The 22,272-nt window shown below is 44.4% G+C and overlaps 2 protein-coding genes across 3 annotated transcripts in view; both read right to left on the bottom strand.

The window, feature by feature from the left end:
- The window catches only part of si:ch211-106h4.4 (MAM and LDL-receptor class A domain-containing protein 1), a 45,808-nt gene extending 36,845 nt beyond the window's left edge, over nt 1-8,963 (bottom strand). Inside the window, exons 1-11 of one of the 2 annotated variants that reach the window (XM_029642376.2) lie at nt 8,810-8,963; nt 8,238-8,366; nt 7,711-7,839; nt 7,403-7,502; nt 6,833-6,968; nt 6,571-6,713; nt 6,381-6,448; nt 4,936-5,067; nt 4,570-4,694; nt 1,895-2,135; nt 1,532-1,800 (exon numbers count right to left, since the gene is read on the bottom strand). In XM_029642376.2, the coding sequence (XP_029498236.2) occupies nt 1,532-1,800; nt 1,895-2,135; nt 4,570-4,694; nt 4,936-5,067; nt 6,381-6,448; nt 6,571-6,713; nt 6,833-6,968; nt 7,403-7,502; nt 7,711-7,839; nt 8,238-8,366; nt 8,810-8,837 (1,500 nt within the window). In that variant the 5' untranslated portion in view covers nt 8,838-8,963. Of the gene's footprint in view, nt 1-1,531; nt 1,801-1,894; nt 2,136-4,569; nt 4,695-4,935; nt 5,068-6,380; nt 6,449-6,570; nt 6,714-6,832; nt 6,999-7,402; nt 7,503-7,710; nt 7,840-8,237; nt 8,367-8,809 lie in introns of both variants that reach the window. The other variant, XM_029642375.2, reaches the window with a different exon arrangement.
- A 5,065-nt stretch (nt 8,964-14,028) lies between these two features.
- On the bottom strand, nt 14,029-21,328 carry LOC115114276 (actin-related protein 2/3 complex subunit 5-like). The gene is made up of 4 exons (XM_065015572.1): nt 21,059-21,328; nt 20,452-20,523; nt 20,054-20,230; nt 14,029-14,982 (listed from the first exon to the last, which is right to left on the bottom strand). Exons 1-4 carry the CDS (start codon nt 21,197-21,199, stop codon nt 14,920-14,922), a joined length of 453 nt encoding a protein of 150 aa, XP_064871644.1. The 5' UTR covers nt 21,200-21,328; the 3' UTR covers nt 14,029-14,919.
- Between the last annotated feature and the right edge of the window lie 944 nt (nt 21,329-22,272).

Genomic DNA, 22,272 nt, shown 5'->3' on the forward strand with positions numbered 1-22,272 from the left:
CACCAATAGTAGTAGTAGCAGCAGCAGTAGTAGTAGCAGTAGCAGCATCAGTAGTAGCACCAGTAGTAGTAGTACCAGTAGGAGGAGTACCAGTAGGAGCAGCATCAGTAGTAGCACCAGTAGTAGTAGTACCAGTAGGAGGAGTACCAGTAGTAGTAGCAGTAGTAGTAGCACCAGTAGTAGCACCAGTTGTAGTAGTAGTAGTAGTAGTAGCAGTAGTAGTACCAGTAGTATTAGTAGCAGTAGTAGTAGTACCAGTAGTAATAGCACCAGTAGTAGTAGCACCTGTAGTAGTAGCAGTAGTAGTAATAGTAGTAGTAGCACCAGTAGTAGTAGCACCAGTAGTAGTAGCAGCACCAGTAGTAGCAGCACCAGTAGTAGTAGCACCAGTAGTAGTAGCACCAGTAGTAGTAGCAGCACCAGTAGTAGCAGCACCAGTAGTAGTAGCACCAGTAGTAGTAGCAGCACCAGTAGTAGCAGCACCAGTAGTAGTAGCACCAGTAGTAGTAGCACCAGTAGTAGTAGCAGCACCAGTAGTAGCAGCACCAGTAGTAGTAGCACCAGTAGTAGTAGCACCAGTAGTAGTAGCACCAGTAGTAGTAGCAGCACCAGTAGTAGCAGCACCAGTAGTAGTAGCACCAGTAGTAGTAGCAGCACCAGTAGTAGCAGCACCAGTAGTAGTAGCACCAGTAGTAGTAGCACCAGTAGTAGTAGCAGCACCAGTAGTAGCAGCACCAGTAGTAGTAGCACCAGTAGTAGTAGCACCAGTAGTAGTAGCAGCACCAGTAGTAGCAGCACCAGTAGTAGTAGCACCAGTAGTAGTAGCAGCACCAGTAGTAGCAGCACCAGTAGTAGTAGCACCAGTAGTAGTAGTAGCACCAGTAGTAGTAGCAGCACCAGTAGTAGCAGCACCAGTAGTAGTAGCACCAGTAGTAGTAGCACCAGTAGTAGTAGCACCAGTAGTAGTAGCACCAGTAGTAGTAGCACCAGTAGTAGTAGCACCAGTAGTAGTAGCACCAGTAGTAGCAGCACCAGTAGTAGCAGCACCAGTAGTAGTAGCACCAGTAGTAGCAGCACCAGTAGTAGCAGCACCAGTAGTAGTAGCACCAGTAGTAGTAGCACCAGTAGTAGTAGCACCAGTAGTAGTAGCACCAGTAGTAGCAGCACCAGTAGTAGTAGCACCAGTAGTAGTAGCACCAGTAGTAGTAGCACCAGTAGTAGTAGCAGCACCAGTAGTAGTAGCACCAGTAGTAGTAGCACCAGTAGTAGCAGCACCAGTAGTAGTAGCACCAGTAGTAGCAGCACCAGTAGTAGTAGCACCAGTAGTAGCAGCACCAGTAGTAGTAGCACCAGTAGTAGCAGCACCAGTAGTAGTAGCACCAGTAGTAGTAGCACCAGTAGTAGTAGCACCAGTAGTAGTAGCACCAGTAGTAGCAGCACCAGTAGTAGCAGCACCAGTAGTAGCAGCACCAGTAGTAGTAGCACCAGTAGCAGCAGCAGTAAAAGCAGTGCCAGTAGTGTCTGCATGTACCTGGTAAGGTATATCAGGGCTGAGGACCGTAGTTCGGCCGTGTCTCCAGCGATCTCCCTGGTCTCCAGTCCTGCTCCACAGTAGGGTCTGGGTCCTGGAGCCTGGGAAGGGCTGCAGATAGATGTTGAGCTCCCCTGAGGCCCTGCCCTCCATGTGGTACCAAAACATCCAGCACTCTCCACTGCGAGGGGTGGCATCGTTCACCCCCGTTATCATACGCCCCCTGCTACCCACGTGATGGTTCCACAGCTGGGCACTCAGGTAGTATCCTGAGCAAAAACATACCATCATATACAGGATGAGTGTGTGTGTGTACACGAGTGCCTGCTTGTGTGCGTGCGTGTGCGTGCGTGTCTCTCTCACCCAGTTCAGTACCCAGAGTGTGATCCAGCGCTGGGCTGGAGGTGTTGGCTCCCAGGGCCCCGGTGGTTCTGTTCCAGGTGAAGTCTCCAGACATCTCCACCTGCAGGCCACACAGGGACCCCTGGAAGGTGCACTCTCTCTCCGCCGGACAGGAGCCATTCACATTGCTGCTGCTGCTCACTACCATGTCGTCTATGTCAATGCTACCTTGCTTACCACCCACCACAGCCTCCAATATGAACTGAAAAACACACGTTTTGTGGTCAAAATACAATACATTGCAAAATACAGATGGTATATGGTCAAAATGTAGAGACGGCGCATTTGCCGTACCAGGCGGTGATACAGCCCGACAGGATGCTTTCAATGGTGCGGAACGCTTGTCAAATAGATACTGTAAGTCGCCCGTAGTCTGTTAAAAAAAGGACTAAGTTGTTCTGACCAGAGGGCAAGCGTATCATGAAGGACTTTGGTTGCAAGAAGGACTAAGACAAAGAGGAAGAGGCAAAGCGAGAGGGCTCACTCTCACCAAAATCCGTCCAGAATAAGACCAATGCGTTTCTGTGGGCTTAGTAATATGCAGGCCTAAACTTGATGCCTGCGATTCCTGCTTTTGGGACAACGACTCCCATTGTTAGGTTGGAGACATGAGCATCTCATCATTATACACAGATCTCTGACTAAGGTAACACCAACATCATCTTTTAGGGAGCGGAAATGAGGTTTAACAAGACATCAACTGGCGATCATCTTGTGCCATCGGCGGTTGCAATAGACCCCTAGTTTTTTAAATTATATTACAATAAACTACATTCTGACGGCTACCCGTTAGCCTATCCATTGCCACATAACGAAAGATGTGAAAACCAATAATAGGCTACTGTTTGTTTCCCTGGCTGAGTGGATGAGCTGATTTGGGCCCTCAGCTGATTGATTTGGGTCCTCCAGTGTGGATGCTCGCCCACGTTTTCTAGTTAGGCTACGTATAATTTGCAGAGGTGGGTAAAGTACTGAACATCTGTACTTTAGTAAAAGTAGATTGTAATTTACTCAATTAAGAAACTACTCAAGCAGCTCCTCCAGTAAGAGTAAACAAAGTATCCAGCCAGAAGTACTAGTTACACATATAGTTTGGTCATTTTTTTTTTTTACACCTTATGGTAAACTGTGACAGCAAACAAAAAAGACAACTACTTAGTCTTAACTGATTTGACATGAATTTATTATTTAACCCTGCCAGCAGCATCTTGCAGATGTCCTCCAGCACAGGTAGTCTTCAGTGGAGACTGACACCAAACAAAGTCTGTAGCCTGTCGTTTTTTTTCTGCCTAAATTGGTCATTACAGTCACGTCCCATCGCTGCAACTCCTGTACGGACTTGGGAGACGCGAAAGTCGAGAACCACAAAAAATTACCCTGCCAAGCTGCACTGTTTCTTGACACACTGCTCGCTTAACCTGGAAGCCAGCCGCGCCAATGTGTCAGGGGAAACACCGTGCAACCCGGCCGCCAAACCCTCCCCGAACCCGGGCGACGCTGGGCCATTTTTGACATATATATATTCTATTACAGACACCTTAATGCAGACTTTTCAATTATACTATGTGAGCTAAACATTCAAATGAAAAAAATATGTAAAACATTTTCCTTATAGTATTATTTTTTGAGATTACTAATGATACTGTCCCGACTACAACAAAAAAATACTTTTAATGTAATTTAATTTTGTCCTTGAAAATGTTTACTGAAATACTATTCATTACTGCATTAGTGGTGTGGGGGCTGTGCTTTGGCAAAGTGGGCGGGGTTATATCCTTCCTGTTTGGCCCTGTCCGGGGGTGTCCTCGGATGGGGCCACAGTGTCTCCTGACCCCTCCTGTCTCAGCCTCCAGTATTTATGCTGCAGTAGTGTATGTGTCGGGGGGCTAGGGTCAGTTTGTTTTAAGTGTGCTCTCTCTAATTCTCTCCTTCTCTCTTTCTTTCTCTCTCTCGGAGGACCTGAGCCCTAGGACCATGCCTCAGGACTACCTGACATGATGACTCCTTGCTGTCCCCAGTCTACCTGGCCGTGCTGCTGCTCCAGTTTCAACTGTTCTGCCTTATTATTATTCAACCATGCTGGTCATTTATGAACATTTGAACATCTTGGCCATGTTCTGTTATAATCTCCACCCGGCACAGCCAGAAGAGGACTGGCCACCCCACATAGCCTGGTTCCTCTCTAGGTTTCTTCCTAGGTTTTGGCCGTTCTAGGGAGTTTTTCCTAGCAACCGTGCTTCTACACCTGCATTGCTTGCTGTTTGGGGTTTTAGGCTGGGTTTCTGTACAGCACTTTGAGATATCAGCTGATGTACGAAGGGCTATATAAATAAATTTGATTGGATTTGATCCAGGGTTTAAATACATTACTGATTCAAACCCATGCCGACTCCGGCATAAGTGAGCCGGGTCAGCGGCTGTAACCACTGGATCACACAGGCACTGAGGCAACCAATCATTTATTTGGCCTATTGTTTGCCTTGAACAATTTATTATAACAAAAAAATACATCTACCCTCTACAAATATGTCAATTTATTCTAAATATTAAACGTCCATTCAAACCCTTCTGCTGCAGGATTATTTCTTCTCCTGCGACGAAAGGGGTCAAATTAAGATCCGACATACGGCATGTACCTGTAGTGGGGTGTCAGTGGTGAAGGTAAGGTCTGTAAAGCGCCACTTGTTCCCCTGAGTCCCATGTCTCATCCACACAACAGTCTCTGGCTCTCTGGTTGACTTGGTGAGGAACCTCACGGAGCCTGGAGTAGAACCAGATAGGGGTCATGTCTGTTCAACTGTGACAATAGGCACCATTTGGTCTGCTTTGATCCCCCTTGGCCTCCTCAGAGTCTGATGTCAGAGTTATCATGCCTATTGACACTCCCCACGCAATTGTATCTTTATTGGGCCGGGGAAAAAATTACTAATTGCCGTTTGCAAATAATGAATTCAAAGATATTGAGTTTGGCCATCAGTGGCGCCTAAAATAAATATCCTTACCAATATCACTGCCGTACATGCGATACCAGAAGCTAACACAGATGACTGTGCCTGCTGGCTGAGGGTAGCTGATGAGTCTGGCTGTTGATGAGGGGTCCAGCTTACTGCCGGGGTTAATGGACATGAAATAACCTGTTAACACACGCACACGCACAGTTGAGAACGATCTTGTACTCTAACCAGGTTTCCATCCAACTGTTTTATGTAAGTAAAATATGGATTTTAAAAAATGGAACAGTCTTTGGTAAAAAAAATAAAATAATAATTCACTAGGTGGCATCTTTTTGTTTCAGTAAAATGAATTATGTGAGAAATAGTGGTGGAAACGCATTCATGAACACATTGATATAATAACCATCATTCGTGTGAGCCTCCTACTACGACTCGGGAAAGCATGCAGTTTATTAGACTACAGATTAAATACATTATGATGAACTTCACATGGAGATGAAAGTGCAAGGTGATGAGTTTGATGCTCCTTTCCAATAAATAGCGATGGTCTTATTCTGGTGACATGATGATCCATTCACACCGATCTCAACAAATCATTTCTGTATGGACTTCACTTTGTGCACGGTGGCATTGTCATGCTGAAACAGGAAAGAGCCGTCCAAACTGTTGCCACAAACTTGGAAGCACAGAATTGTCTAGCATGTCATTGCGTGCTGTAGCGTCTGTCGGACTGCCAGATGGTGAAACGTGATTAAACACTGCAGAGAACGCATTTCCACTGCACCAGAGGCCAATGGAGGTGAACTTTACACCACTCCAGCTGACGCTTGGCATTGTGCATGGTGATCTTAGACCTGTGTGCGGATACTTGGCCATGGAAAGCCATTTCACTAAGCTCCCAACTAACAGTTATTGTGCTGATCTTGCTTCCAGAGGCAGTTTGGAACTTGGTAGTGAGTGTTGCAACCGAGGACAGGCAATTATTATGCACTACGTGCTTCAGCACTCAGCGGTCCTGTTCTGTGAGCTTGTGTGGCCTCCCACTTTGCTGAGCTGTTGTTGCTCCTAAACGTTTCCACTTCACAATAACAACACTTACAGTTGACCCGGGAAGCTCTAGCAGGGCAGAAATTTGACAAACTGACTTGTTGGAAAGGTGGCATCCTGTGACGGTCCACGTCGACAGTCACTGAGCTCTTCAGTAAGGCCATTTTACTGCCAATGTTTGTCTATGGAGATTGCTTGGCTGTGTGTTTCATTTTATACACATGTCAGCAACAGTTGTGGCTGAACTGGCCAAATCCACTCATTCGAAGGGGTGTCCACATACTGTTGCATGTGTAGTGTAGTCAACATCCCAAATATACATCAAATAAACAAAACCACACACCAAGAGAATAATCCTGTTTACATTTCCTGACTAAAACACCTCTCCTTCCATCTCTCCATCTAGGATATGATCTAGTCTGTGGTTTGGCAAACCCTTGACTTACCACTGCCAGTAGTGTGGTCTATTCCTCTTGCTCTCTTCCACAGAAGGGAAACAGTGTGGTCTGGGTACCTTTAAACATCACCAGGAATAATGTTATTTTAAGGAGGATGATGATGATGATGATGAGTATGATTATGAGGATTGGAGATTATATTGATTCTTATTATGGTTGTTATTGTTATTGTCATTACCAGGCACAGGTGTCCTTCTCAAAGTCACAGGTGAGGAGTTGGGAGCCTGCAGGTATGTCCCCTTCCCCACAGCTCTCAAAGCTGATATCATCCAGCATGATGTCCTGAGCTCCAAGGAATGAGGGGTCCACAGAAAACTCCAACTAAAGGGGGGAGGAAAATAGAGAGAGAGCAAGAGAGAAAGAGTGTGCATGTGTGAGAGTGTGTGTGTGTGTGTGTGTGTGTGTGTGTGTGTGTGTGTGTGTGTGTGTCCAATGCCAACCTTGAAACCTCCTGGTTGATTACCGATGAAGGCCGTAGCATTCTCCCATCCTCTATCCTGCTGTGGCTTGGAGATCATCAGTAATTCGGTGCTCCCAGTGTTTCGGAGCATCTTCAGATACATCCGAGTGGACACACTAAAGTCATCATAGAGGTGGTACCAGAAGCTAAAAATATCAGAGCATCCTTAGTACAACAGCTACTGTAGCGACCTCAACAAAGAGGCTTGGACCTCTTGGCTAAGGTGTAATGGCTAAGGCCAATTACCTCTGACCATGTCTGGCTAAGAACCCACAAATATTATTTTAAACTCTTTCTTGATATAATAGTAAATGAGCTCTAGCTACCACATAGAAAAGCATTTGTTTGTATTTTAGTAAATAGCTGTTTCAATACACCATCAGGTTATTAAATACTTTTAAGAAGACACAAAACAAACTTTTTCCCAGATGAAAAACTATGACTTCATACCTCACAAACTCTCCCTCCTCCTCTTTTTGTTACGCAATGATTAAAACCGTAAAGCCGCAAATCAAAGGGAAACGCTGACTAGTACAGAATTTCTCCTTACCTTATATGGCATCCCAAAGCCATTGGTTTGTCAACGGAATGCAACAACACGGCCTTGCCAAAGTGTGTTGCTGAGTCTCCTTCCACATGCATTACATGACCTGGGACATATAAACACACACATCAAGCAGGCAGCACAGATACTGTACAAAGACGCACATGGACAACACAGCAGTCATAACAATGGAGCTATGTGACCATTCTATTCCCTAGGGCTGGGTTTCCCTTAAAGCAACGCAGCACTGAGATCATCTTTCGTCCATTTCAATGGAATGAAGATGAACTTAGTGTGTGTATTGAGACATATACCCCAGGGTGATCCCGTGGTGTGGTCCTGTCCAGGAATCAGGCTGATGTTAGCCATCTCCAGCCTCCAGCGGTACACTCCCACACTGCTGTCGTTCCATCCACAGGAGTGGCGCTCAAAATCACACGGCCCTGAGAGGGGACACCAGGGTCGTATTCATTGGGCACAAATCAGAAGATAACAGGCGGACACAGGGATGGACTACCTGAACTTGTCCAATAGAAACGCTTGTTTTTGTTTGTTTGTTGTTGCACGGTGTGCCCTAATGAATATGACGCAGCAAACAGTCTGAGACGCGCTAGAGAAACACTAAGACTAAAACTAAAAGGGATAGAAAGTGTTTGATTGTTAGACAGAATGGTGTTTGTTTGTTTTTTTTATCAAAGGAAGAAACAACTGGTTCCCACAGCCTCTGTCGGGCATTTTGAACGAGAAGAACGAAGAGTTTTGAGCAGAGAGAAGAGAATAATAGCTCTCTAGAGCTGAAGAGTACGCAGAGAAGCCGAAGGAAGATTTCAGATTGACGTACCACAGAACTCCTCATCGGAACCATCGTCACAGTCGTCCTTGAAATCACAGACATCATCAACTGGGACACATTTGCCAGACGCACACAGGAAGTCGCTCTCAGGACAACAGGAAACTAGGATCAAAAAGACTGAAAAAGAAAAAATCCTATTAGACGAGTTCCTTGACCTCTCGGATCTGATCATTCTATATTTTGAATGACAACATTACATTGGCAAACTGCAATTAATAGAATTCAGGAGGTGTGTGTCTACTGAAATGAGAAAGGGAGAAACAAATGAAGAAATATGTAGAGTATTTTCATTCTGAATAGCACTGCTGTTGATCATTGTCTGCCGTGCTGGACTCATATTCACAAAGCGAATTCACCGTTCAGGAAGGTTGATTACAACGGCAACCATTTGAATATAACGGTTACCGACGGCCTCTGACGACCATTCCATTCCCTCTAGGTATCACTGTTGCGCCACACGTGACACCACCTTGACTGTCCTGCTTATACACTCATCCAAGATACAAACACAGTCGTGCACATAGGATCATGCGAAGTCATTATGTGTAAGGTAAACTCACCTGATAGCAGAACCAATAATCTTCTCATGTTGAACAAACCATGGAAACAATACAATGAATACAGAAAAGAAAGAAAAGGAATGTGAGGCTTCAGAAAACTGCCTGACTGGTATAAACTTTATCATCCCATCCAAGGAACTGATTGAACTGATCGTTTTCATAAAAGATTCCATTATCTCAACCGTTTGGTCTTATCAATAGCATGTGCTTAAAGTCCACACAGCGCACTCATTAAACTCACATCACATTCCCTCTGCCTAGTCTTTATGGCCCACCGTGTATTTCAGGGCCAGTATTCATTAAGAGAGTCTCAGAGTAGGAGTGCTGATCTAGGATCAGTTTAGCCTTTTAGATGATAACGAAGAAGATTGTATTACAGGGGGAGGGGGGGCTGATCCTAGATCAGAACTCCTAATCTGAGATGCTTTTTGAAAACGGGCCTTGAACCCTATCACTCTGTCTGTCTGGCACAGCACAGCTGAGCTCTGGACTACCTGATCTAGAGAGAGAGTTAATATGGTTCTGCCCCCTGAACCCTCACTGTGTTCCTATCTTTGCCAGCTTTCCTAGAGATTGTAAGGCGGTGGGAGTTGAGGCAACCAAAATCAAGTGTGCTTGTAACCAACTGGCAGTGAACCTAGTCGTCAGTGTTGAGAGTGGGAACAGTACACCGATGTTAAACGTCAAACGACTGTACAGTTCACCTATCAGTGTATGGGTGACAGTTGCATTTGAGGTCTGGAAATCAAAGTCAGTGATAAGCTACTGTGTGATCAACATTCTAATCGACACGGACACAAAAGTGACGTGATTGGGACATATTTTTTTTTTTTACATTTAAATAAAAGTTTATACAAATGATTTACCATAGTAACATTCATTGGGTTATTGATTGATGGACTTCTAAATAATGCAAATAATATGTTACTATGGTAGTCAGACTATGGAAATGTGATGTGGAACCTCCTCTGTGACATCATATTGTGTCCAAGTACAGTCGCCATAGACATTATGACATCATGAACAGTCATCTGTGGTTTATTGTGACATCACCATCCCTCTGTATCCATTTGAGGACAACAAAGTCAGTGGGTCATGAGGTATGGCATCTTGGAGGTTGTCAAATCCATCAACTGCCCCTGGTATGTTCAGATAATTATTTGAAAATAAATATTGCATTACAATATCATTGGTTATTACAATATATAGAACATGCCAATAGTTTGAATTATGCATTTACTTTGTAGATTCATATGGTTACTCTTACAGAATATTAGTAAGGTCAACCCTGTCTGGATTAACAGTTTCTTTAAGATGCCATTAAAGAGGCGAGGGCTACAAATCTTATAGATTATAGTGGTAAAACATACGGTAACAGGCTACTGTAGGTGGTTGTTTCTGTCTGAGAAAACTTAGTGGTACTCTGTTTCCCTGCCAGTTTGTGGGAGGCGTAGGGGGCTCAGGAGACCTCTCTCCATGGCCAGAGACTCACTGAAAGTACTGAGGAGAGGGAGAGAGGGGAGAGGGAAGCGTGGGACTCCGGCTTGCCCCTGCCCACCAGGAGCCTCTGAGCCAACAGAGCGGAGAGACTCTCCCCAGCCACAGTGCAGGAGAGTGGACGCCAACTCTGTGAGAAGGCGCAGGCCTCCAGTAATCGGCTCTAGAGATGGGATGAAACACTTTCCCCGTAAGAGGCTGGAGGCCGACTCTGTGAGGAAGAGCAGGAGGTTAGACAACCCTATCAGGAGACACAGGTCCCAGATCGAGAGGGACCAATCTCCTGGGAGCTGCAGAGAGAGGAAGGGAGTGAGTGATGAGAGTAAGGAAGAAGAGGAAGGTAGCAGCAGCAGCTCTGGCTCTGCCAGTGAGAGTGAGACATCTGGAAAGAGTGAAAGAGAAAGACAGGAGAGAGAAAGTAGAAGAGTGATGAAGCAGGCTGCTTGTCTGTTTGAAGAGATATCAGGGCTGAGGGTCAGGGAGAGTCACACCCAGGAGACAGAGAGTGAGGAAGAACAACAACAAGCATTCCCTTATTTGTTGAGAGTAAGGACCAACAGAACACCCAACCATTTACCAGTAGAGAACGCTAGAGGCCGAGCCAGACCCAAACCAAGTAGGAGCGAACCCACCAACAACGACTCTCCCGGCCCATCCCGAGCCAAGAACCCACGCATGAGGCCCAACATGATCAAACTGAAGTCCAGAGAGAGAGTCAAAGCCAAGGACATGGGGGAGGAATCGCTCCTGAGCCGACGCAGAAGTCGAAGTGAGACATCCAGCAGAAGTCCTTCTTCTCAGAGTGAGACAGTAGGAAGACGGGTCACTCCAGCCTTAACGTACACTTACAGACTAAGGCCCAGAGCCCCAGCTCCAGCTCCACATAGGCAGGCCGAGCTTGAGAGAGAAGCTGCTGCCATTAGAGAGAGGGGGAGGAAGAGAAAAGAGGAAACCCTGAGAGGACAGAACGAAGTCCAGGAGGAAGAGGAAGACGAGGAGGAGGAGGGAAAGGAGAGCGCAGCTCTTTCCTGCTCGGGACTGAAGGGAGGGAGAGGAGGGTTGGTGAACAATGGTAAGGGACTAAACCTGAGATGGCGTGATGACAACACCAAACGGAAGAGAAGAAAGAGGGCCAGAGAGGAGGAGGAGAGCAGTGAGGAGTTGGTGGAGAGGGTGTGGTCCAGGGAGGGCTGGAAGAGGAATAAGAACAATAGAAACACTAGTCCGGAGATACCCATCGTTATCCACTATCTAACCCGACAAAGGAGAGGCCAGTTGAAGAACCCACTACCCAACGATAGAGGATCATCCTCTTCTTCTTCATCCTCAGACTCCAGTATCTTTAATCTTGGACCCAACCCCAGTAAGACCGGACTACACGTAGTATCAATTCAGCAGAAGAAGAATTAGCCTGGTCCCAGATGTGTTAGTGCTGTCTTGCCATGGGCCTGACAATGACCACAGGAGCTGGCAAGCACAAAGACATCTGGAACCAGGCTAAAGAAGAACGAGTATTTGGATATGACATGAAACAGTATCTAATCTTGAGTTTGTTATTTCTAATCTGTGATGATTTGGGCATTATCTCATGCGTAACTTTGTTGCAGGTAGCTTTGAGTCTCTCTTCACACTGGGGAGCATGCTGGGTAAAGGAGGATGTGGGGCGGTCTACGCCGCCATGCGCAAAAGTGACGGCCAACAGGTGAAGCTTTTAACAGTTGGTTAAAGAATTCTAATTCTGGTCGTAGTAAGTTAACAGATAGGAGTAAACATTAGAATGTTCATCTATCAATATTCACATAACGCAAGAAGTGAAAGCACACTACTATATGAATATATCATGTTGCTTTTACCCCGTCAGGTGGCCATAAAGTATGTGAACAGAGGAATGGCCGAGCCATACGTAAAGCTTGTAAGTAGCCTGTTTTAGTCGACGCAATGGCAAGTACTGTAAGTCTAAGAAGACAAGAACACTCCTACTGGGTTTTGGTCTGGGTTTGGCTCGCCCTCTTGCGTTCTCCGTTGGGAAACAGTTGGGTGTTCTGTTTGTCCTTACGCTCAAGAAAGGGAACGCGTGTTGTTGTTGTTCTTCACTCGCCTTCTCACCTGTGGAGAACACCTCATCTAATGGCAACCCCCCTCTCAACCTTTCAATCCCATCTCTCCTCCTCACCTTTCCAACTTCCCCACCCCTCTCACCTCCAGCCCGGAGAGAGGAGTGCCTTGCCCCTGGAGGTGGCCCTGATGCAGATCGTCTCACGGCCCCCGTCCTGCTGCTATGTGCTGGGCCTGCTGGACTGGTTCGAGGAGGGCGAGCGTTTCATCCTGGTGCTGGAGAGACCCTATCCGTGCATGGACCTGTTTGATTTCATCGAGGAGCTGGGAGGCCGGGTGGACGAGTGTCTGGCCAGGATCATCATGATACAGGTGATGGGTCGAGACCTGTGTGGCGCAGTTGGTAAAAGCGTGGCGCTAGAAACGCTAAGGTTGTGTGTTCATTTCCCACAGGGATCACATACACAAATATCTCTAGTCACTCCTAAGTCACACTTTACTTAATCACCGTTTTTTAAAGAGGCATACATTATGTTATTGCAGGTGGTACTGGCAGTTCGGCATTGCCGCGACCGAGGGGTCCTGCACCGAGACGTCAAGGCTGAGAACCTGCTGGTGCAGACGGACAACCTGCGGGTTAAGCTCATCGACTTTGGCTGCGGAGACCTTCTGAGAGAATCCTCCTACAGAGACTACTCAGGTAGGACACAACAGGAGAATGGCTGGTCAGGGTTATCGTGTTCAGTAGGCACGGAATGCAAGGAAACGCTCTGAAACCGAGGGAAATGGGGAGGTACTATCTAAACTCGTCCAATAAGAAGTGCTCATTACCGTAAAAAAAAACATTTTGTCAGTGTGCCCTAATGGACATGACTAGTGGTAAAGATAAATCAAAAATTATAATGTTTCACCCCTCAGGCACAGAGGAGTACTGTCCTCCAGAGTGGGTGCTGAGCGGTGTGTACCAGGGCCGCCACGCCACCATCTGGTCACTGGGGGTACTGCTCTACGGCCTGGTGTGCGGCCGTCTGCCCTTCAACAAGGAGGCTGATATCATTGCTGGGCGCCTGCGCTTCAAAAAGGGCCTGACTAAAGGTGAGCGGGAGGGAGGCAAGTGCAATAGACCATTTGAGAGAGAAAATAAAGAGTTTGTGTTGGTAAACGTGGGTATGCATTTAGATGTGGTTATGGATACATAAAATGGTGCTCAATGACAAAAAATATATATAAAATAGGGACCCAAAGGCAAACTCACCATCCTATCATTTTTTTTCCCTTTATGGTACAGAGTGTAAGGAGTTGATCAACTGCTGTCTGCAGCAGGATCCCACCAAGAGGCCTGTTCTAGAGCAGATCCTTCTTCATGACTGGATGGCAGACGGACCGGTGATCTAGGACGAACTTTATGAGACTGGGTGATCTACCACCTGGGTCAGCTGTGGTCGGCTCGCAGGTTACCGTGACAACAACGATCAGGGAAGAAACGCAAAATGAACCTTTGCAAGATACCAGTATATGAATAAAGAGAAGAACGCAATCACAACACATCGAGTGGCATGTCAGGGTTTTTTCTGCAGTTTTTTCATAGACATTTTCCATTGTCTTGTTTTTCCATAGAGAAACTTTAGTGTTTGAAATTTAAGAAATGTGAACATTTAAAAAAAAACAATTGTAAGATGTTTGTTTATTAAATCCAGAAATGTCCTTTACAGCATATATATAAAAAATGAATATTTCAATAAGGCATTTTGGTCATTTGATTCAGAATGTCTACACTTGTTCTAAAGGAACGTGATATTCCCTCAATAACTCTACCAAGACATTCGGATATTTTTCTATACTTGTAAATAGGCTATAGAAAAGATGAGGCCCTCTGAGACAAGTGTCCAGGATCATAGTGATAACGTCACTCCATCACTACATTCCAAAGGGCTCGTTCCTAGCTTGGCCCTAGATCTGTTTGTGCTGTATATTATTAATGCCCAGTGGAGTTGGCTATAGATGACAAACAGATCTGGGACCAGGTTAACTTGTTCCAGCGTAATCGCACACAAACTGGTCTCTGCATTAGAGGGCATGAAAGCTTACTTGACGGTGCCATCCTACCCACCATGACGATAGCACAATATTTATCTAGGAAAATGACACAATAGCACATGTCATCTTTACGACGTTACGATGACGTGAATCTTACAATATAAGTATTTCTCAACTTCGTTGACAACAACAACAACATTTTGACAAACGTTGGATTCCGATGGAATATCGTTAAGCATTTTAGGACTACGAAGGGGCCGTTTGAGACAGGCTGTCCGATGTCTGCGAGCTTCCTTCAAGCGTAGAGAGAAAACCAGTTCCGGGAGGTGCACATTCATAAAGCGTCTCAAGAGCGTCCGTGTATTCTTACTCATTAGGATCTAAAAGGACAGACTGATCCTAGGTCAGTGCTCCTGCTTTGAGACGCGTTATGAACACACGCCCCCTGGGGGGTTTCCAGTGCCAGCACATCCCCTGAGTGAGTGGTCCCAGCAGTCAGTCAGTCAGGTCCAGTACAAGCCCTACACAGTTTTCCTGGCCGTGAGCACTCTCACGATGGAGCCCACTCCTCCTGCAGAGAGAGCCTAGAACACACACAGAAAAGACACACAGTATGAACACAGTGAATGCAAAGAACAGCATTATATCAGCAGCTTGCGGGACACCCACTGGAGAGGTTTGTCATCACTCAATGTAATTCCTCTCTCCTGCTAATCAAATAGCCTGTGTGTTTATCTGGTCAGCTTTTGGTGTCTCTGGATAGACTGACAACGTTCTCAAAATAACGTGTTATAGGGTGCGGTTTTTGGAGGCACTTGCTTTCTGGACCGTTACTGACGTCTGTGAGATGTGCGACATGCCCACTCGCTGCCGCGTGTGTAGGTGTCGCATGTTTTGACATGAATAACATGGGTTCGTGGTAGGCCTATCTATTTAAAAACAGAAGCCTAGAATGTAATGACTATAGTGATGCATAATTGCAATGCAGTTCACCCCCGTCTGCAAATAACAAATGCGTTCATCTGTTCAGGTTTTTGGTCTCTGGATATAGAAAAAACCTCCCACAGGTCAGTTTTTTGAGGCCAATGTGTTTATATATTTTGTCCGGGGGGGCATTGCAGGTACAATGTTTAAATTAATATCAATTCATATTCCTCCCATGGGCCTATTTCCCTTGGGATCGTGGCACTTCTATTTACAATTAAATGTTTTGATAGGCATTTTTACATTTAGGTCATTTTGCAGACGCTCTTATCAAAAGCGACTTACAAAAAAATAAAAGGATAGTGATCCACTTTAAAATGACAGCTGGTGGGGACTTGGTGGGACACAAACACAGGATGTCATTCAACCAACCGCGTCGTTGTCTGGTGTCAGGGGGTCAAAGGTGAGCAATGGTGGTGAGTGCACACATCTTCATACTTTTCTCTCGTACTGGTCCCCCGTGGGAATCGAAACTACAAGCCTGGAGTTGCAAGCGCCATGCTCTTACCAACTGAGCCACACGGGAACAAATGAGCCTACCCATGAGCCTTCCAACTGCACCTACCATGAACCCATCTCATCCGTATCTATTTAAAAAAAAGCACCATAGGCCTGTAGGTTAGGGATGGTCCTGCATGTCCGATGCGCAGGACTCACATCAAAACTGGGAGTGTAAATCCCCCCCTCTCCCATGTAGGCTGACTAATCTACCAGCTCACGTTTGTTGCTTATGTTTTAGGCCTAGTGCTCGTTTGACTCATTATGTACCTTGCTCTAATTGACGGCGTTACTTGAAAGGATTTGAAGCTTAGTTTAACAGTTGGGGAAAACAGGGCAGCGGGTCATGTGATCTGCTGACTGCTGTTGAAGATTTGACGCACAGGCCCGCCATAGACTATAAGGGCAGCGGCGCAGTTGATAGGATGCTGTACCTTGGATACTGCGGATCGCTGGCTGCATATTCATATTACGACGCATAATTGCCATGGTAATTTGGAATGTTCAGTCAATTAGCATATCTATTAGGGATCCCCATGGCAGCAGCTACTCTTCCTGGGGCCTGGCAAAAAATTAAGGCAGTTATACAATACCGAATTCACAACACACTAAGTGAGTGCCCTCAGGCCCATACTCCACTACCACATATCTACAACACAAAATCCATGTGTACGTGTGTATTCCATGTTTGTTAATTCCATGTGTAACTCCATGTTGTTGTTTGTTTCGCACTGCTTAGCTTTATCTTGGCCAGGTCGCAGTTGTAAATGAGAACTTGTTCTCAACTAGCCTACCTGGTTAAATAAAGGTGAAATAAAAAATTGATTAAAAAATTTGTGCATATGTTATCGTGTGTGTGTGTATGCACGTGTCTGTGCTTGTTGCTTCACAGTCTCCGCTGTTCCACAAGGTGTATTTTTATCTGCTTTTTCAATCTGATTCTAGAGTAGAGTAGAGTTCCATGTAGTCATGGCTCTATGTAGTACTGTGCGCCTCCCATAGTCTGTTCTAGACTTGGGGACTGTGAAGAGACCTCTGGTGGCATGTGTTGTGGGGTATGCGTGGGTGTCCGAGCTGTGTGCTAGTATTTTAAAAACAGACAGCTCTGTACCTTCAGCTTGTCAACACCTCTTACAAAAACAAGTAATGAGGAAGTCAGTCTCTCTTCACTTTGAGCCAGGAGAGATTGACATGCATGTCATTAATGTTAGCTCTCCGTGTACTTTTAAGGGCCAGCCGTGCTGCCATGTTCTGAGCCAACTACAATTTTCAGAGGCCCCTCTTTGTGGCACCTGACCACACGACTGAACAGTAGTCCAGGTGCTACAAAACTGGGGCCTGCAGGACCTGCATTGTTGATAGTGTTAAGGCAGAGCATCACTTTATTATGGACAGACTTCTCCCCATCTTAGCTACTGTTGTTTCAATATGTTTTGACCATGACAGTTTACAATCCAGGGTTACTCCAAGCAATTTAGTCACCTCAACTTGCTCAATTTCCACATTATTCGTTATGATATGTAGTTGAGGTTTACGGTTTAGGGATTGATTGATTTGTCCCAAATATAATGCTTTTAGTCTTGGAAATATTTAGGACTAACTTATTCCTTGCTACCCATACCGAAACTAACCGCAGCTCTTTGTTAAGTGTTGCAGTCATTTAGCTGACGTGTATAGCGTGGAGTCATCCGCATACATAGATATAATGGCCTTACTCAAAGCATGTCGCTAGTAAAGATTGAAAAAAGCAAGTGGCCTAAACAGCTACCCTGGGGAATTCCTGCTTCTACCTGGATTATGTTTGAGAGGCTTCCATTAAAGAACACCCTCTGTGAACACCCTCTGTTAGACAAGTAACTCTTATCCACATTATAGCAGGGGGTGTAAAGCCATAACACATACATTTTTCCAGCAGCAGACTATGATCGATAATGTCAAAAGCTGCACTGAAGTCTAACAAAATAGCCCCCACAATCATTTTATCATCAATTTCTCTCAGCCAATCATCAGTCATTTGTGTAAGTGCCGTGCTTGTTGAGTGGCCTTCCGTATAAGCACAATGAAAATCTGTTGTCAATTTATTTACTGTGAAATAGTATTGTATCTGGTCTAACACTCTTTTTTCCAGAAGTTTACTAAGGGTTGGTAACAGGCTGATTGGTCAGCTATTTGAGACAGTAAATGGGGCTTTACTATTCTTGGGTAGTGGAATGACTTTAGCTTCCCTCCAGGACTGAGGGCACACACTTTCTAGTAGTCTGAAATTGAAGATGTGGCAAAAAGGAGTGGCAATATCATCCGCAATTAACATCAGTAATTTTCCATCCAGATTGTCAGACCCCGGTGGCTTGTCATTGTTGATAGACAACAATCATTTTGTCACCTCTTCCAAACTGACTTTACAGAATTCAAAAGTACAATTCTTGCCTTTCATAATTTGGTCAGATACACTTGGATGTGTAGTGTCAGCATTTGTTGACGTTTATCTTGCCAATGAAAAAGTCATTAAATAAGATGGCAATATCAGTGGGTTTTGTGATAAATAAGCCATCTGACTCAATGAATGATGGAGCCGTGTTGTCTTGTTTCCCCAAAACGTCATTTAAGGTGCCCCAAAGCTTTTTTACTATCTATCTTTATATCATTTATTTATGTCTCATAGTACAGTTTATTTGTATTTGTATTCAGCTTTGTCACATGACTTCTTAATTTGCAGTACTATTGCCAATCAGTCGGGCTGCCAGACTTATTTGCCATACCTTTTGCCTCATCCCACTAAACCATACAATTTTCAATTCCTCATCAATTCAAGGGGACTTAACAGTTTTTACAGTCATTTTCTTAACGGGTGCGTCCTTATTATTAACTGGAATAAGACATTTCATAAATGTGTCAAGTGCAGCGTCAGGTTGCTCCTCATTACACACCCCAGACCAGAAAATATTCTTTACATCATCAACATATGAATCCCTACAAAACATCTTGTATGACCTCTTATACACTATATTAGGCCCAGCCTTTGGAACTTTGGTTTTCCTAGATATGGCTATTATATTGTGATCACTACATCCTATGGATTTGGATACATGTTGAAGATTTCATTCCTGTGCTGTTTGTAAATACCCTGGCAGGTTGACTGATAACCTGAACCAGAACCAGTTTACAAGACCTGGCTACAGTTTGAAGTTTTTTCTTGAGTGGGCAGCTTGATGATAGCCAGTCAACATTTAAAATCACACAGAAAATATACTTCTCTGTTGATATCACATACAGTATCAAGCATATTATCCAGATACTGACTGTTAGCACTTGGTGGTCTATAGCAGCTTCCCACAAGAATACAGTTGAAGTCAGAAGTTTACATACACTAACTTGACTGTGCCTTTAAACAGCTTGGAAAATTCCAGAAAATGATGTCATGACTTTAGAAGCTTCTGATAGGCTAATTGACATCATTTGAGTCCCTTAGAGGGGTACCTGTGGATGTATTTGAAGGCCTACCTTCAAACTACCTACCTTCCTATGTTTGATATCATGGGAAAATAAAAATAAATCAGCCAAAACCTCAGAAAGAAAATTGTAGACCTCCACAAGTCTGGTTCATACTTGGGAGCCATTTCCAAACGCATGAAGGTCCCACGTTCATCTGTACAAACAATAATACGCAAGTATAAACACCATGAGACCACACAGCCGTCATACCGCTCAGGAAGGAGACGCCTTCGGTCTCCGAGAGATGAACATTTCATGAGCTCTGTCAGAAGGAATGGGCCAAAATTCACCCAACTTATTGTGGGAAGCTTGTGGAAGGCTACCTGACACATTTGACCCAAGTTAAACAATTTAAAGTCAATGCTACCAAATACTAATTGAGTGTATGTAAACTTCTGACCCACTGGGATGTGATGAAAGAAATAAAAGCTTAAATAAATAATTCTCTCTACTATTATTCAGACATTTCACATTCTTGAAATGAAGTGGTGATCCTGACTGACCTAAGACAGTGAATTTTTTACTAGGATTAAATGTCAGGAATTGTGAAAAACTGAGTTTAATGTATTTGGCTAAGGTGTATGTAAACTTCCGACTTCAACTGTATCATCAGTCCGGCTTTAGCATGCCCACACACCCTGTAAGTGCTTCCAGCCATTCACCAATAAGGAGAATTCTTACCTTTTCGTGCCACAGCAGCAGTGTAGCACTGCTGTTTTCAGAAGGCTTCTCAAAACCCTTGTAGATATACTTCATGAGCAGGTCAACGCCGTTCTTATCCAGAGACTGAACAGCCTTCTCAATGTCACTACTCTTGAAGGCGCTCAGCACTTTAAGCACCAGGGCCTCAGCACGATCCTATAAACACACACTTTAGTATCTTCTGCTAAGGAAGTACACACTTTCACATGCCTCGACTCTGTATGATGTCATGATGTGTGAACCGCAGACTATACAGTTCAGTTTTGAGGAGATGGAAGCTCAAAGTGTATGTTGAGGAACACAGAGGCAAGTTGTGTTTAACATTGGGCTGTTATTAATGCTCAAAACGGATCTATTGTGTTGTAATGAAGACTCACCTTAACATTTTGGTTTTTGGTGTTGATTGGAGGATTCTTCAGCACAGCCTGCAGAGCTTCCATCAGGTTGCCTGTGCATCACAGTGTTAAGGAACACAGACAGAGAGACAACACACAACACAGTTTAACACTGATGAGACAGTCATGGTCGGCTTGATTCACCTCTTCAAATCAAGTTGCTTTTATGTTTCAGAAACTCAATGACTAACTGACTTGTGGAATCCACTTCCTACCCCCCAATTTGTCAGAACCTGCTTTGAGGTAATAAACAGAACCTGCTTCAGGTAATAAACTAAATATTAGGCTTACCACCACCACTACACTTCTACTGAATAAAACACCAAATCTGACTGCACAACGTGTATTGTATTTTCTCCTCAAATATATATATATATATATATATATATATAACGATTAAAATAAATAAGAGCACCACGCCCTGACTTGAAGTGACACGCGCAAAGGCATATACTTGATTCTGCAAAATCATACCACGACTTGTCAGATGGTCTGTGCATTGCAACATTTGAGAAAATCTGTATCGGCTTCACGCCACCTTATCAAATGTAAATGTGCACGTATTAAATCAAATCAATGTAAAAGGATATTGTCTGATCAGCGAATCCACTTCTGCTTCATCTGGACCGACCTGACTCTCTCCATTATCCTCATCATCCACAAATTTGTTCTCGTCGTACTCGTCAACGTCCACCTTCCTGAATTGGTTCGAATCAGTATTTTTCGACATTTTGACGATATGTTTTGTTGTTTAAAGAAGAATACTGCAATCTGTCTGTGCTCCTTTTACAGTAAAATAATTCCTGGTTTAATTTCCTGTCTCGCACTGACAGCTTCACTTCCGCATAGAGGGCGCTTTCTAGTGGTTGATGTATGATTTGTATAGTTGGAGCAGTACTCATAAATAACAGTAGATGGTGGTAGAGGTCAAGAAAACACTATCTCTCTGCCTAAGTGAAAAGCTAGGCTGAAACGCCTGAATTTTGGAGCTGCCTTACTCAAGAAAGAAAAAAAGAGACCATGTTTGTATTCGGCTTTTTAATTAAAAAAAAACTTTGTATGCAAACTGATATGTGACACGTATTAATGCCAAAATAGTATGCAAAACAGACAACGAAAAAGTATATATACAGTGGGGCAAAAAAGTATTTAGTCAGCCACCAATTGTGCAAGTTCTCCCACTTAAAAAGATGAGAGAGGCCTGTAATTTTCATCATATGTACACTTCAACTATGACAGAAAAAATGAGGGAAAAAATGCAGAAAATCACATTGTAGGATTTTTAAATGAATTTATTTGCAAATTATGGTGGAAAATAAGTATTTGGTCACCGACAAACAAGCACGATTTCTGTAACTTTAAGAGGCTCCTCTGTCCTCCACTCGTTACCTGTATAAATGGCACCTGTTTGAATTTGTTATCAGTATAAAAGACACCTGTCCACAACCTCAAACAGTCACACTCCAAACTCCACTATGGCCAAGACCAAAGAGCTGTCAAAGGACACCAGAAACAAAATTGTAGACCTGCACCAGGCTGGCAAGACTGAATCTGCAATAGGTAAGCAGCTTGGTTTGAAGAAATCAACTGTGGGAGCAATTATTAGGAAATGGAAGACATACAAGACCACTGATAATCTCCCTCGATCTGGGGCATCACGCAAGATCTCCCCCCATGGGGTCAAAATGATCACAAGAACGGTAAAGAAAAATCCCAGAACCACACGGGGGGACCTAGTGAATTACCTGCAGAGAGCTGGGACCAAAGTAACAAAGCCTACCATCAGTAACACACTACGCCACC

The sequence above is a fragment of the Oncorhynchus nerka genome, unplaced genomic scaffold (assembly GCF_034236695.1).
Source record: "Oncorhynchus nerka isolate Pitt River unplaced genomic scaffold, Oner_Uvic_2.0 unplaced_scaffold_4___fragment_4___debris, whole genome shotgun sequence".
Taxonomy (NCBI): domain Eukaryota; kingdom Metazoa; phylum Chordata; class Actinopteri; order Salmoniformes; family Salmonidae; genus Oncorhynchus; species Oncorhynchus nerka.